Raw genomic sequence first — 14,934 nt, forward strand, 5'->3', positions numbered from 1 at the left:
GTTGACCTTTTGAACTTTTGACCCCAAAAATATATCGGATTTTGTCAGACCACGAACTCTGCCATTTGGTGAAGTTTCGTGAAGATCGGTTTAAAATTGTGACCTGTAAGCAAGTATAAGTGAGCGGACAGACAAACAAACACACAAACACACAAACCGGAGTGATCCACATACTTGCAATTTTTATTTTTTTTCCCAAGTAACAAACAGACAAATGGACTCAAACGCAATGCCCTCTCCTATGGCGAGGGTAATAAATAGATGGTTTGAAACAATGGATATCTGAGCAGAGATGGATATCTGAATGTAGGCTATAAAAATCACGATGTATATGGCACATAATAAGACAGTTTCTGCTCCAGGCTTTGGCAACAAAAAGCACCAGAGTTGCTCGTACCTATCAAGGTTTCCAAGCGGTAACACATGCTTTAGAGAGGAAACCTTAAGCTTAAGACACCTTCAAATATGCATAGGCATAATTAGTATTCTGGTTGCTATGGACTTCATCTTGATTGACAAGGAAGAATTCACAGGAAACGGTCACGACTGTCAACTGTCAATCATCCCTGGTGTTGGGCTAGCGGCTAGGGTGCCGGCTTAGGATAGCCAAGGATCCTGGGTTCGAATCCCGGTCGATCGCTGAATTAACGCCAGGGGGGTTGACTCAGCCTGTATCATCCTTCCGAGGTCGGGCAAATTGAGTACCAGTTCACTGGTAATTCCCTGTTTGTCGTTAAAGGCGGCAAAAAGGGTTGGCGGCAGGAAGGGCATCCGGCCGTCAAACATTGCTTCAAAAAGGGGACCGAAAAACAACATACAACCACGGTTCCCGAAAAAGGCCAACCCCCACTTTGCGGGGAAAAATGGCCTCTAAAGGTGGTTTTTGTTTTTTTTTTGTCAATAAATCTTCATGACCGTAAAAATAATTCACAGGAAATAATAAACCCCAGCAAGAATAAGCTCCCAGTCCTACTGACTTGGAAGGCATAATTAAAGGAATTTCTTGTTTCAAAATCAATTGATATTGAATTTGTGAATGACAGGACAGATCCTATAAACCTCATGCTTTGACCAGGAGCAGCGACAATAGGAATTTGCACCAAGAGCAGCCAATATGTAATTTTAATTATTTATTACCCTCGCCAGAGGAGAGGGTATTGCATTTGAGTCTGTTTGTTTGTTTGTTTGTTTGTCTGTCTGTCCGCACAGAATAAATATGCTTTTCTCTGCAACCGTTGGTCCGATTGACAATAAATTTTCACCATAGGTGCAACTCCTCCTGTAGAATTTTAAAATGATAATTATGATGTCATAGGGCACGTGGTACAGGCGCCATATTGGAAAAAAAAAAAACCCCAAAATTTTGCACCTCTATATCTCCGAAAGCGCTGCACAGAAAAAATGGAGACATGGCTCTTTGTAAAGAACTCTCCATGGGCAATAACATATGTTAATGATGATGTCATAGGTGCCTCCATTATGACGTCATACTTCGACAAGTACAAAACTTTATTCGATTAAGATTACATTTATTGAGCATCATCTAGGGATAAATTGGTGGAGAAAAAATAATAATGAAGATGTCATCGGTCTCGTGGTTCGGCCGCCATGTTTGTTTTAATACAAAAGCCTCAAAAACCACTAAAAACACGTCCGGGCGAGGGTCTGCAATCTCTGATTGCTCTTTCTTGTTACTTTTGCCTTTGCTGGCGAGTCCTGTGCTGAATTATTGTACAGTACTTATTTTCATCACAGCTGTAACAAGTGTGCAGAAAATTCGTGAAAAGGTGCTGCAACTGATTATCGCAGGTGTGGGAAATGCTATGTCATACATGTTTGCATATGGGATTTTTGTAGCCCTTATTCTTATGGTTTCCTATAATATTACACTCTATTTGCGAAGATGTCAAAAAGAAAAGGTGAAGGAGTAGTTTAATGTCATTTCCATACCCCCCTTTGACCTTTCATGAACCTTAAATGATTTACAGGACAATTACGGCAATTACCGCATACTATTACTCACCAATAATCTCAATCCTGGAACGTGTTTCTCCAGCAGAAAACTCGACAGGCCTTGTCCCACCATTTGCACTCACTTTCAGAATCGAGGTGACCGAATTGTCTGGCGGTCATGTGCAAGACTCCAAAGTTGCCAGAATTCGGCTTAGTATCAAGGCCGGTTCTGTCCCACCATGCAGCAGAATCCCACTTATGGAGCTCTGCTTTGGCAATTCTGAGTCCCAGCTACATGTTCAAGAAAATGGTGACCCTGGAGCAGTGGCCGCACTTTCCTCTCTCCCACTGCGCGGCGCCTGCAGCGAGAAACGTCTTTCATATCGCCTAATGCCAGGTTCTCTTTTTTCCTATAAATCCTTATTTCTTTAAAACGACTGGTGGACATTCCTCTTCACAGGCTTGGATAATCAATGCTTGTTGTGAGGGCTGTTTGTAGTTGACCTAAAAATGCCAACTGTCTCAACAGGACAAGCCTCTTCCCTTTTCCACATCAACGAGTCTAGCGGAGAGCTGAGCGTGACACATGAGCTCGATCGAGAGCACACAGCAGAGCACACCGTCTCGGTTCAATGCCGCATTGATCATGGACCTCGGACTGATATCCTCCCACTTCGCTCTTTCGTGGTGTGGGTCGATGATGTGAATGATAATCCTCTCTACCTGGGAGAAGGAGAACCGGAAGGAGGACAGATTCGAGAAATCGTATTCAACAGGCATGAGGTGGGACTGGCGCCTGTTCGATGCTACAAAGCTCAAACAATTACAATATTATTTTCCATATTCTAGTTATTATGATTGCTACTTCGAATGCAGCAGTTGCAACAATGCGTGAAATAGACTTTGGAGAGGACGTTAAGCCACCTGTCCTATCTGCTGGCATTTGTGGATCTTAAAGAACGCATATGGTACCTTTCAAAAAAGTAGGCCATTGTGTACTGCTGCCCTGATCAGATTTTAAATGATAATGTGATGACTACCCATGACTACCAAGTTTTTAATGATGTGATGACTACTGATACCGACATGTCCAGGGTTGATTCTTAGCTACGGAAATGGTAATGCCACCGTGGTCGGGTAAATTAATTGCCAGAAAAGTGTGGGAATCAAAACAATGCAATTATACCACCAAATGGAGGTGCTGGCTCGGAACGTAAAGGAGGGTTTACCGTGGGAGTTGTTGTATGCAGATGATCTGGTGTTGATTGAAGAGAGTATGGATGGGCTGAAGGAAAAGATGAACAAGTGGAAGGAATATATGTAGGCAAAAGATCTGAAGTTGAATATCGGAAAGACGAAGGTGATGGCAAGTGGTAAAGCATGTGGTGAGGTGGAAAGAACTGGGAAGTGGCCATGTGCTATGTGCAGGAAGGGTGTCGGAGTGAACTCCATTCAATGTACAATGTGCGCTGAGTGGGTTCATCAAAAATGTAGTGGTCTGAGAGGGACATTAACCAGTGTGGCAGCTACATTCAAGTGTAAAGTGTGCACAGAGGGAGCTGCAGATGGAGGAAATGTTGAGTTGGATCTTGGAGACGGAGTGAAGCTGGAAGGTGTGAAAACATTTTGCTACCTTGGAGACATGCTGAATGGAGAAGGTGGATCAGACTCGGCACCGGTTGCTCGAGTGATTTGTGCATGGAAGAAGTTTTGGGAATTGAGTGGCGGGCTGACGAGGAAGGGAGTGTCGTTGAAGCTGAAGGGAAAGGTGTATGCTACATGTGTGAGAAGTGTTATGATTTATGGGAGCGAGAAATGGGTAATGAACGTAGAGCAGCAACGAAGGCTGGAAAGGGTGGAAATGCGAATGGTTCGGTGGATGTGTGGAGTATAGTTGAGAGAGAGGAAGCCAAATGATGAATTGCGAAAGATGATGGGAATAGAGCCTGTGATGGATGTTGTGAAGAGCAACAGGTTGAGATGGTTTGGTCATGTGTTGAGGAAGGATGAAAGTGACTGGTTGAGAAGAGTGATGGAAATGAATGTAGAAGGAAGTAGAGGACGGGGAAGACCGAGAAAGACTTGGCTAAAGATGGTGGAAGAAGAAATGCGGGCAAGGGGGTTAACAAGGGGAGATGCAGAAAATAGGGCAAAATGGAGAAGATTGTCATGGGGACCGCAAGGCTAACCCCGCTCTAGCAGGTAAAATGGCCTTAAAACGCCTGTTGTATACCACCATCTGTAGTAAGTTTTGTGTGGCAACGTACCATTGGAATTTGTTGCCCTGAACTCCACTGATCAAATTTTATTTGCGTATTAGATCACATGAATCTTACCTGACATTACCTCAATGCATGGCAATCTATTTTTCTGAACTCATTTTTATTATTTAATAACTACGTTTTATACTATTTTCCATGATAACGTAGACCTTACTTCCAACATATGAATTGTTACACATGGACATCATCACACAGTCCATAACTTGTGTGGTATTACACAAACATTCCTTTTGCTTTGCACACGCAGAGGTATTGCTTTACTATAATCGCAGGAAATAGTTCGGGTTCGATGATTAGTACATCGCTCTGCTTAAATTCTGTCTCGACACCATCATCGGATTCCCGTCCCTTGGCTTTCTCGGTTTGGCTGAACTTCTGTTGAACTCAAAACTTTCAGTAGGCCTCATTAGAGTAAGGATGTGTTCACTCACATCCCACACCTGTCTCTGCCTGATGAAATTTCGAACGAAACCATTTATCTGCAATGAAATATGTTTGTTGTTTCCTTTATTTCTAACTGCCGTTTCGTTACTGTACCACCCCTGATGGGTCGTAACCCCACAGGATGATGCAGTGGCGAAATTTGTATTCCTGGACCGTGACTCTACTGGTGACAAGTGCAAGTCCAGCCTCAAAAGGCATGGTTGCGAGACCTGGGCTGATTTTGATGTCAAATGCCAGAGTCAGGAAAAAAAAACAATTGTGGAAAATCGGACGATAGTCGGCCTTTCCTACGACTACAGTGAGTTTGTGCACACAGGGACCTCTTGACTAATACCCTGCTTTGAGATATATTTCAGATTGTTGTCACTTACATTGTTTTTCTTGTGATAAGCGATTCTTTTTTTTTGTTTTGTTTTTTGTATACAAGATCGAGGCTCGTGTAAGAGCTAACATTGATCACAAAAAGACAAACTGACACATAAAACATAAAACATATGATAAAGAGAGCGGGAGAATAAGATGGAGAGCAGGGACATCAGGAGATCTGTGGGAGGAAGAGGGCTTGAGGGGAGGAGGCATGGGGGGGAGAGGTAAAAAAAACAAAAACACATGGACACTGCTAGGATCACAATGCTTTGGAACTTAATAATTTTCACTTGGGAACGAACCACTTTGAGGTGTTTTGACACCGCAATTTATTAAACATTTTCATGCATGATCTCGTCTTGCTCTTCCAGCAATCTTCCTCAAACAGAACATTACTATAAACATCTCATGTGAGGTGCAAATGGAGCTCACGGTGTCAGATGTGAACAGCCATGCAGAGGTGTCTTCCATTCATGTACCGGTCAACGTGACCATCCGGCTGCTCAATTTCACTTTTCCTACTCCTGAGCTGTCCTTCCAGCTTGCACGGGGGGCACAGCGACTGGCTCAGGCAAGTCCTCATACCGTGTTGAATTTTATGAACTTGCAGCGTTGTATTAAGTCACGACACATCCTTACCGGAAAAAAAAAAACCCATAGGCAAACAGCAAGTCGGTGGTCACCTGTGTGCCTTCCGGTCCTGGATTAAATAAACAATGGGGTCAACCTCACATTCTGCTGCAATGCCAGCAGGGAGTGTCCCATCATGAAGTGTGCTGTTTCTAAGCCACCTGTCCCATCTGCAATTATGTGAACATATAAGGTCTGATAGTATCTTTCATCAAAATTGACTTTTGAATCTTTATACAGTGCATTCAGAAAGTATTCAGACCCCTTCACTTTTTGTACACCGCTCCTTTCCTATGCCATCTCCAGGCATTGCAAATCGTCATTGCCGGGCACCAAAGGGGGCTCGGCAGTGACGCACGCTGAAAGAGAGTACTCAGTTTTCACTCTGGTTTCTTGTTGTACACCGCTCCTTTCCTATGCCATCTCCAGGCATTGCAAATCGTCATTGCCGGGCACCAAAGGGGGCTCGGCAGTGACGCACGCTGAAAGAGAGTACTCAGTTTTCACTCTGGTTTCTTGCTTTCTTGTTTTCTTGCTTTCTTGGTTGTCCGGGCGATATCTCAGCCATCCTTTGAGCTAGGAAGCTGAAATTTCGGCACAGTAGTGAGCAAGTCCTTTGTCAAATACGGTATTTTTTGTTTTTTGAATAATCAATTAATTGAGGAGTTATTTAATTATTAGCGTTTAATTAAGTACTTACTTAATTAATTAAATTTCATTTCTCTTCTGACCATTATTAACTCAGGCACCTTTTGAGTTAGGAAGCTGATATTTGGACATGCCAATGACCAGGTGATTTGGCTGCAAAGGATATTTTTGATTTATTAATTAATCAATTAATCGATTAATTATTTAATTATTCGATTAATGACAAAAAAAATTTTTTTTTTAAAGTTACAGATTCTGATGAAATAGTGGTAGTTTATGTGTTCTCTGACCAAATTGATTAATAATTTAATTTTTTTATGATTATTGTACACCGCTCCTTTCCTATGCCATCTCCAGGCATTGCAAATCGTCATTGCCGGGCACCAAAGGGGGCTCGGCAGTGACGCACGCTGAAAGAGAGTACTCAGTTTTCACTCTGGTTTCTTGCTTGTTTGTTTTCTTGCTTTCTTGTTTGTTTGTCCGGGCGATATCTCAGCCATCCTTTGAGCTAGGAAGCTGAAATTTCGGCACAGTAGTGAGCAAGTCCTTTGTCAAATACGGTATTTTTTGTTTTTTGAATAATCAATTAATTGAGGAGTTATTTAATTATTAGCGTTTAATTAAGTACTTATTTAATTAATTAAATTTCATTTCTCTTCTGACCATTATTAACTCAGGCACCTTTTGAGTTAGGAAGCTGATATTTGGACATGCCAATGACCAGGTGATTTGGCTGCAAAGGATATTTTTGATTTATTAATTAATCAATTAATCGATTAATTATTTAATTATTCGATTAATGACAAAAAAAATTTTTTTTTTTAAGTTACAGATTCTGATGAAATAGTGGTAGTTTATGTGTTCTCTGACCAAATTGATTAATAATTTAATTTTTTTATGATTATTATTTATTTATTTTCATTATTAATCATTTATTTATTTTCTTTCTCATTTGGCCAATATCTCAGGCACCTTTTGAGCTGGGAAGCTAATATTTGGACATGAGTGACCAAGTGATGTGGCTATCAAGGATATTTTTGATTTATTGATTAATCATTTCATCTATTAAGTATTTATTGATTAATCGATTAATTATTTATTGAGTAATCAATTAATTATTTAATTTTTTATAAATGACTTATTTAATTAAATTTCTAAAAGATACATCTTCGGGTGAAGCACTAGTGGTTTAGTTATGCGATTAGCCAATTGATTATGAAAATATTTTGTGATAATCTTTTATTGATTTTAATTATACAATTAATCAATCAATTAGTGTACACCTCTCCCTCCCAATGCAGCCTCAATGAGCTGCACTGCGGTATTGCCGGGCGCCAGAGGCGCCCCGGCAATGCCGCGCTGCAGCATATTTAATTATTTGGCATGGGGCGGTGTACTTTGAATGTATGTGTACTTGTTTTCTTGTTTGTTTGTTTTCTTTCTTGGTTGTCCGGACGATATCTCAGCCATCCTTTGAGCTAGGAAGCTGAAATTTCGGCACAGTAGTGAGCAAGTCCTTTGTCAAATACGGTATTTTTTGTTTTTTGAATAATCAATTAATTGAGGAGTTATTTAATTATTAGCGTTTAATTAAGTACTTATTTAATTAATTAAATTTCATTTATCTTCTGACCATTATTAACTCAGGCACCTTTTGAGTTAGGAAGCTGATATTTGGACATGCCAATGACCAGGTGATTTGGCTGCAAAGGATATTTTTGATTTATTAATTAATCAATTAATCGATTAATTATTTAATTATTCGATTAATGACAAAAAAAAATTTTTTTTTTAAGTTACAGATTCTGATGAAATAGTGGTAGTTTATGTGTTCTCTGACCAAATTGATTAATAATTTAATTTTTTTATGATTATTATTTATTTATTTTCATTATTAATCATTTATTTATTTTCTTTCTCATTTGGCCAATATCTCAGGCACCTTTTGAGCTGGGAAGCTAATATTTGGACATGAGTGACCAAGTGATGTGGCTATCAAGGATATTTTTGATTTATTGATTAATCATTTCATCTATTAAGTATTTATTGATTAATCGATTAATTATTTATTGAGTAATCAATTAATTATTTAATTTTTTATAAATGACTTATTTAATTAAATTTCTAAAAGATACATCTTCGGATGAAGCACTACTGGTTTAGTTATGCGATTAGCCAATTGATTATGAAAATATTTTGTGATAATCTTTTATTGATTTTAATTATACAATTAATCAATCAATTAGTGTACACCTCTCCCTCCCAATGCAGCCTCAATGAGCTGCACTGCGGTATTGCCGGGCGCCGGAGGCGCCCCGGCAATGCCGCGCTGCAGCATATTTAATTATTTGGCATGGGGCGGTGTACTTTGAATGTATGTGTACTTGTTTCACATTTTGTTATGTTGCAGCCTTATGCTGAAATCGTTTAAATTCATTTTTTCCCTCATCAATCTACACTCAATACCCCATAATGACAAAGAGAAAACAGGATTTTAGAAAGTTTTGTAAATTTATTAAAAAGAAAAAAACTGAAATATCACATTGACATAAGTATTCATACCCTTTGCTATGACACTTGAAATTTAGCTCAGGTGCCTCCCATTTCTCTTGATCATCTTTGAGATGTTTCTACACCTTGATTGGAGTCCACCTGTGGTAAATTCAATTGATTGGACATGATTTGGAAAGGCACACACCTGTCTATATAAGGTCTCACAACTGACAATGCATATCAGCATGCTATAAATCGGCCACTCTGCTATAAATCCCAGATCGGTGGAGTGTTGCAATGATGGTTGTCCTTCTGGAAGTTTCTCCCATCTCCACACAGGATGAATTTACCACAGTTGGACTCCAATGAAGGTGTCGAAACAACTCGAAGATGATCAGGAGAAATGGGAGGCACCTTAGCTAAATTTCCAGTGTCATGGCAAAGGGTCTGAATACTTATGTCAATGTGATATTTCAGTTTTTTCTTTTTAATAAATTTGCAAAACTTTCTAAAATCCTGTTTTCTCTTTGTCATTATGGGGTATTGAGTGTAGATTTATGAGGGAAAAAATGAATTTAAACGATTTTAGCATAAGGCTGCAACATAACAAAATGTGAAAAAAGTGAAGGGGTCTGAATACTTTCTGAATGCACTGTACCATGTACTATGGCCCCATGGACTTGACTGTCAATAGATTCAATCGGTTATGGATGTTGTCCAACTTCATGATATAATAACGAGATTTTTAATGTTTAACTGAGTGAACAATGATGCGATACATTAATGGGATAGATTGTCAGAAGGATATATATCATTTCTTAGATGTGCATAGATCTCAGACATGGTGGGCTAAATGGCCTATTCCATATGAATCTGTTTCTTCATATGGGTGGTCCAAGATAAAGAGGCTACTTTTGAGTTTCTTTCAACACAAGCTATAATCTATAATAAATAAAGAGAAAGTGTGTCGTCAGTTAGTGTGTATGTCTTCTCTATAAGTCCAAAATCATGAAACCTAGCGGCTCAAAACTTTTCAGGCATACTGACGGAACTCCAAGGAAGTGCATGAATGAAAATTGGGTGTTTGGGTAAATTTAAACACCCTTTTGTAGCTAATTAATGACCGCATTAAATTAAAAACAGGCTTTATCTTTGGTCAGCCCGCTCTCCCATGCAGGGGTCTTAATCCTTTAGCAGGGGGGATTTGTTTTTGGCCCACTGAAAAAGCCTTGTGTCCAAAATACTGTTTCTGATTTGTAGATTGGATCTCGAGGACTAAATGACTGTCGAAATCTGGAGTTAAATCTGAAAATGTTAAGAAATTAGCAATGTTTTTGTTTTTGCCGGTGAGTCCTATGACCAATCGGCTTGCTGTCGCTTGCTAAGCCTGCAGTTACTTATCAACAATTTTGTTGGAGTGCTTGCTTGAGTGCTTAAGCTACCTGGTGAGCGCTTTACAAGCTTCGACCAATCGACATTCAAGACAATGTTGAGGTAATAAAGTAAACAATGCATTCTTCAACCGTTTCTTTGGAGTGCTTATATATTAGGTTATATTTGTTGGTGTACTGGTTAGAGCGTCTGCTCTGAATCTGAGAGGTCGGCAGTTCGAAAGGCAGTTCGTAAACCTAGACCGAGTCAGACCAAAGACATCAAGAATGGTACGTGCTGCTTCCTTGGTTGCTTTAATGGCCTTAAAACGATCATTCATTCATTTATTCATTCATAAGTATCTCCTGGCCATTTGTTTCATTTTTACCATGCCTGGATGTTCCGCATGTAAATCGTTGAGTGGAATCTGTTGTAGAAATGTGCGAATAACCGTTTTTTTTTAGTTTGCATGATGAAAAAAAATAGTCATACCGGTAAGTACATATCAGAGGTGGCCCAGAATCCAACTCAGTAAAAAAGTTATCATATGAGTTCTCAGCATTGAGACATGCTTACAGTCCAATATGAAAAAGCCAACATGTCACCATGAAGCCGTGGCTTGGTGTATGTTTCATTTCCCCCATCAATAAAAGCATTTTTAATCTCCAACTGGAAAATGACTAATGTTATTACAGAAGCATGTGATTACAAGGGAATGTATTTTTAGACATGGAATGCTGTTGACATACTCTCAGATGGCTCTGCTAGAGATAGAGGTACATTTATATAGAGTAAGTAAATGGTAAAATGAGGGCTCAGGTAGTAGTGGTAATCAGAAATTATAGGTACATGTGCAATGTATTTGGTGCGGTTGTTTAGGCCATGTTTTAACCATTTCTCGAAGGCTACAAATGGTTTACTCTAACATTGATGATTCTTTCTCCCCTCATTTAACAACTTCCTCATCTACAGCGTGATGGCTTCACTTATTGTATTAATGTTGCATCAGTCCAAGCTCACGACTAAATATTTTACATGCTTTCCCATGCTCCCTAAGCCTGGTGTTGGCTAAGCAGTTAGGGTGCCGGCTTGGGATCCTAGGATCCTGGGTTCGAATCCCGGTCGATCGCTGAATTAACGCCAGGGGGGTTGACTCAGTCTGTCATCCTTCTGAGGTTGGCTAATTGAGTACCAGCTCACTGGTAATTCCCTGCTTGTCGTAAAAGGCGACAAAAAGGTTTGGCGACAAAAAGGTTTGGCGGCAGGAAGGGCATCCGGCCGTAAAACATTGCCTCAAAAAGGGGACCAACAAAAACGACAACAACCGCGGTGCCCGAAAAAGGCCAACCCCCGCTTTGCGGGGGAAAATGGCCTCTAAAAGGTGGGTTTTTATTTTATTTTTTATACCAACCCCAGAGCTGGCCTTTGGTTTGGCTTGATTTATTGCTCCCATTTAATCCCATGGCTCATGATGCTAGAAAGGTTGAAAACCCCATCCTACAAAATAAAACAAGGCAATCCTCTGTTATGTGTGAATGTCTGATAATTATAGAATTGAAAATGGCTGGGCCAATCTTTACCATGTTTGGCACACATGATGGGGGCACCTAGAGTCATGTAATGGCACAAAATACCACTCCCACAATGGTCAGTAGACGACCTTAGGGTTTAGCCTGCACACGTGGAACAGTGCAAGTTGTTTACTGTCCACACCTGCTGGAGAGAGGGCAGATTACTAGCAAAAGCACAAAATATATTTGCCCCCACATTGCCTACCCTCACCCTCCTGGAGGGAGGGAGTGGGTGATTCTCACTGTATTCAAATAAGGAAATTCTCCATGTATGTGTGTAAGTCTAATCATAGAATCAAAAATCCACCTGCAGAGGGAGTGGGTATCTATATAATAATAGCGTAAGGACTCGACTTTGTTATCCCTTTTACGCCGCACCCAGTGACACGATGCCCACGGCACTAATGGATTTACGATCTACGAACCGCGCTCTTTGTTTATCACGTACAGCCATACTCGAAAAATCTGAATTAGCCGACGTTGGGGCCCAAAAGCATCCGATTAACTGCCGATACGACGCCATCTTACGACGCCATCGTATTGGCGTCTGGTGGGCGAAGGCGAAGCAAGCCGTCCGCTGATTGGACAGGCGAAGGCGAAAGCAAGCCGTCCACTGAGTGGACAATCCAGAGCATGCATTTGTGCCGGTGTCGGCGATCGTTGTTCATGTACGCACTCTTCATTCTCATCTTTCTTCCTAACTCTTACTCGGACAAGCAAATCCCCTATGCCATCCATAATGGTACACTCTATCCATACACCACATCCTCCCTTCCATGGATGTTCCACGGGTTTCGGCTAGTTAGTAGTAATACGAAACATTTATTTGTCTATTCTCTAGTAATGTTGTTGATCTGCCTGTAATATATGTACAAGCTTTTCCAGAAGCTTTATTTGCTGGAAGGATAGCCCAGCTAGAGCATATGCACACTCACCTTTGAGCTGCTTAGCTTCGGTTTGAATCTCAACCCGGCTATAAAATGATGTCGTCTGATGTCGCACAGGCAGAGTGATGCATATATGTGTGGGACATCCATCGGAAGGACATTGAACTGAAAGACCCCTCTGCTATCACTAGTTATTGGTGGATGTTAAAGATTCCACATTGTCTTTTGCTAAGAGTAGTCATGTTATCTCCGGTACCCTGAACAAATAACAATTTTCTGCCCAAATTACCTTCACTCAAACGTCAGGCCTGGCCAACCATTTCGTGAAAGATGGGGGTCAGAAATGGCCGACCCCTCAAGAAGGGTGAATAATTGGGTCTGTTAACGAAGTAGTAGTGGTAGTCCAGCATTAACATTATTAGCACTGTTAAAAATAAAACGTAATATTTGCAGAAATGCAGTAGCTTTGAGATGCAACTTTACTTATGAAGTAAATCAATTACCAATCAATCAATCAATTCAATCAATTACCAAATCAATCAATTGAAGTGAATCAATGAAGTAAATCAATCAATCAATTCAATTCATAGGACATGAATTGATTATTTGAATTCTCATGAAGAAAGAAAGGAATATTAAATATTGTAAAACTATGTTGCATGTTAACCTTTCACTCTTGCCTTGTCCTATTACATATATATATATATATATATATATATATATATATATATATATATATATATATATTGCGGAGATGAGGACTGTATTTTTTTGATTGTGTGCTGTACTATTATTATTATTGGTTATTCTGCGCCCCCCTACCTCCGGAGCTGTGTAAAGGTGAAAGGGCATCCCATAATTAGTCCACAAGCATACACGTCAGCCAAGTAATAGAATACCCCTGTTGATAGTTATCTCTTATTCTGTGTTCTAGGGTAAGGCTGTGTCTCCCATTAATTGAAGTACTCCATTGCACCAGTGAAAGAGAATAGATCCCCTTTCATTCCCATCCCCAAAACCTCCATTTCCTATCACATCCCCTTTCGTCATTGCTGAGCCCTCGATTCGCAATTACCTCCCCTCCAATAACCGCCATTGACCACGAGGCTCGAGTCGGAGAAGAAAGGCGTGCCCGCCCGTCGTCATCAAGGGCGGAGCCAGAGGGTCACGCGACCAACCAGGGCCGAGGTGAGCACCCCGATGGGCGTGTCCAAAAGGCCGGCGGCTTAATCGCCGGAGGCGCTATAAAAGGCGCGCACGTGAGTTGGTCACGGAAGAGTTGGTCACCAAGAGAGAGAGTCGTGAAGAGTCAGTCAGTGGAGTCGGTGGTCAGTTGGTTGCGTTGGTTGCGGTGAGGAGTCGGTGGTGGCGGTCAGTGGTTGCGTTGGTTGCGGTGAGGAGTCGGTGGTGAGGAGTGAGTGAACCAAGAAAGAGTTGAGGGTTTGGACCAGACGCGTCAGACAAGTCCTGGGGAAGCAGCGGAGGCCACAGCAGCAACAACACCCCACAGCCACTTGGGGCCTGGACGGCGGTTTGGAGCAGGGCCGTAAAGGAACGGCGGCTGCTAAACGCGCCGGTTGAGCTGCAGGACCCCCTTTGACCTCCCTCTCCCTCCAGCCATCCACCTCCTGCCTTTCCATCCTTCTTGTGTACGTGAGTTTGTTCTGTTTGTTCTGTCCTGGGTTAATTAAGCTGGTATAAGTTAATATTTGCACTGTGTCACCTGCGTCTTATGTGTTGTAAATAAACCTTGATTGCTCCTTTTTGCTTGTGTAAATAATAAACCCCATTACTCGTCTGTACGTCTTCTCGTTTTATTCCTTCTTCTTCTTCACATCCGTGTCGCCTTTGTCTTTTCCCTATTGACTAGCTGCGGTGCGATCGTTTGGGTGAAATCGGGTTCTAAGTGGGGAGTAACTGTTCGGACGCGGTAATACCAAACCGCTCGGTAAAATAACATCTAAAACCGCGTCTGCAACAATATATATATATATATATATATATATATATATATTAGTGTGGTAGGCTTACACATTGTATAAGCAATAACAAACCGTGCTTCATACATAGGTACATAATAAATAGAAGCTTTATCATCATAGGAAAGCATCATGGACCTGCTGCTAGATATCCATTTAAGTTTATTTATTTATTTACTAGCAGACGTACCCCGCATTGCCGGGTGGGGGAGGGGAGGGGAGGGGGAAGAGGGGGGGAGGGGAACGGGGGGGAGGGGAGGAGAGGGGGGGGAGGGGAGGAGAGGGGGGGAGGGGGAGGGATGGGAGAGGG

At 41.1% G+C, this 14,934-nt stretch overlaps 1 protein-coding gene across 1 annotated transcript in view; it reads left to right on the top strand.

Moving 5' to 3' along the window:
* The window catches only part of LOC137424946 (proto-oncogene tyrosine-protein kinase receptor Ret), a 172,083-nt gene that overhangs the window by 33,965 nt on the left and 123,184 nt on the right, over positions 1-14,934 (top strand). Inside the window, exons 3-6 of the mRNA XM_078775263.1 lie at positions 2,057-2,350; positions 2,483-2,736; positions 4,800-4,977; positions 5,417-5,616. Coding sequence (XP_078631389.1) covers positions 2,057-2,350; positions 2,483-2,736; positions 4,800-4,977; positions 5,417-5,616 — 926 coding nt within the window. The remainder of the gene's footprint in view (positions 1-2,056; positions 2,351-2,482; positions 2,737-4,799; positions 4,978-5,416; positions 5,617-14,934) is intronic.

The sequence above is a fragment of the Myxine glutinosa genome, chromosome 4, assembly GCF_964187855.1.
Source record: "Myxine glutinosa chromosome 4, kmMyxGlut1.1, whole genome shotgun sequence".
Lineage (NCBI taxonomy): Eukaryota > Metazoa > Chordata > Myxini > Myxiniformes > Myxinidae > Myxine > Myxine glutinosa.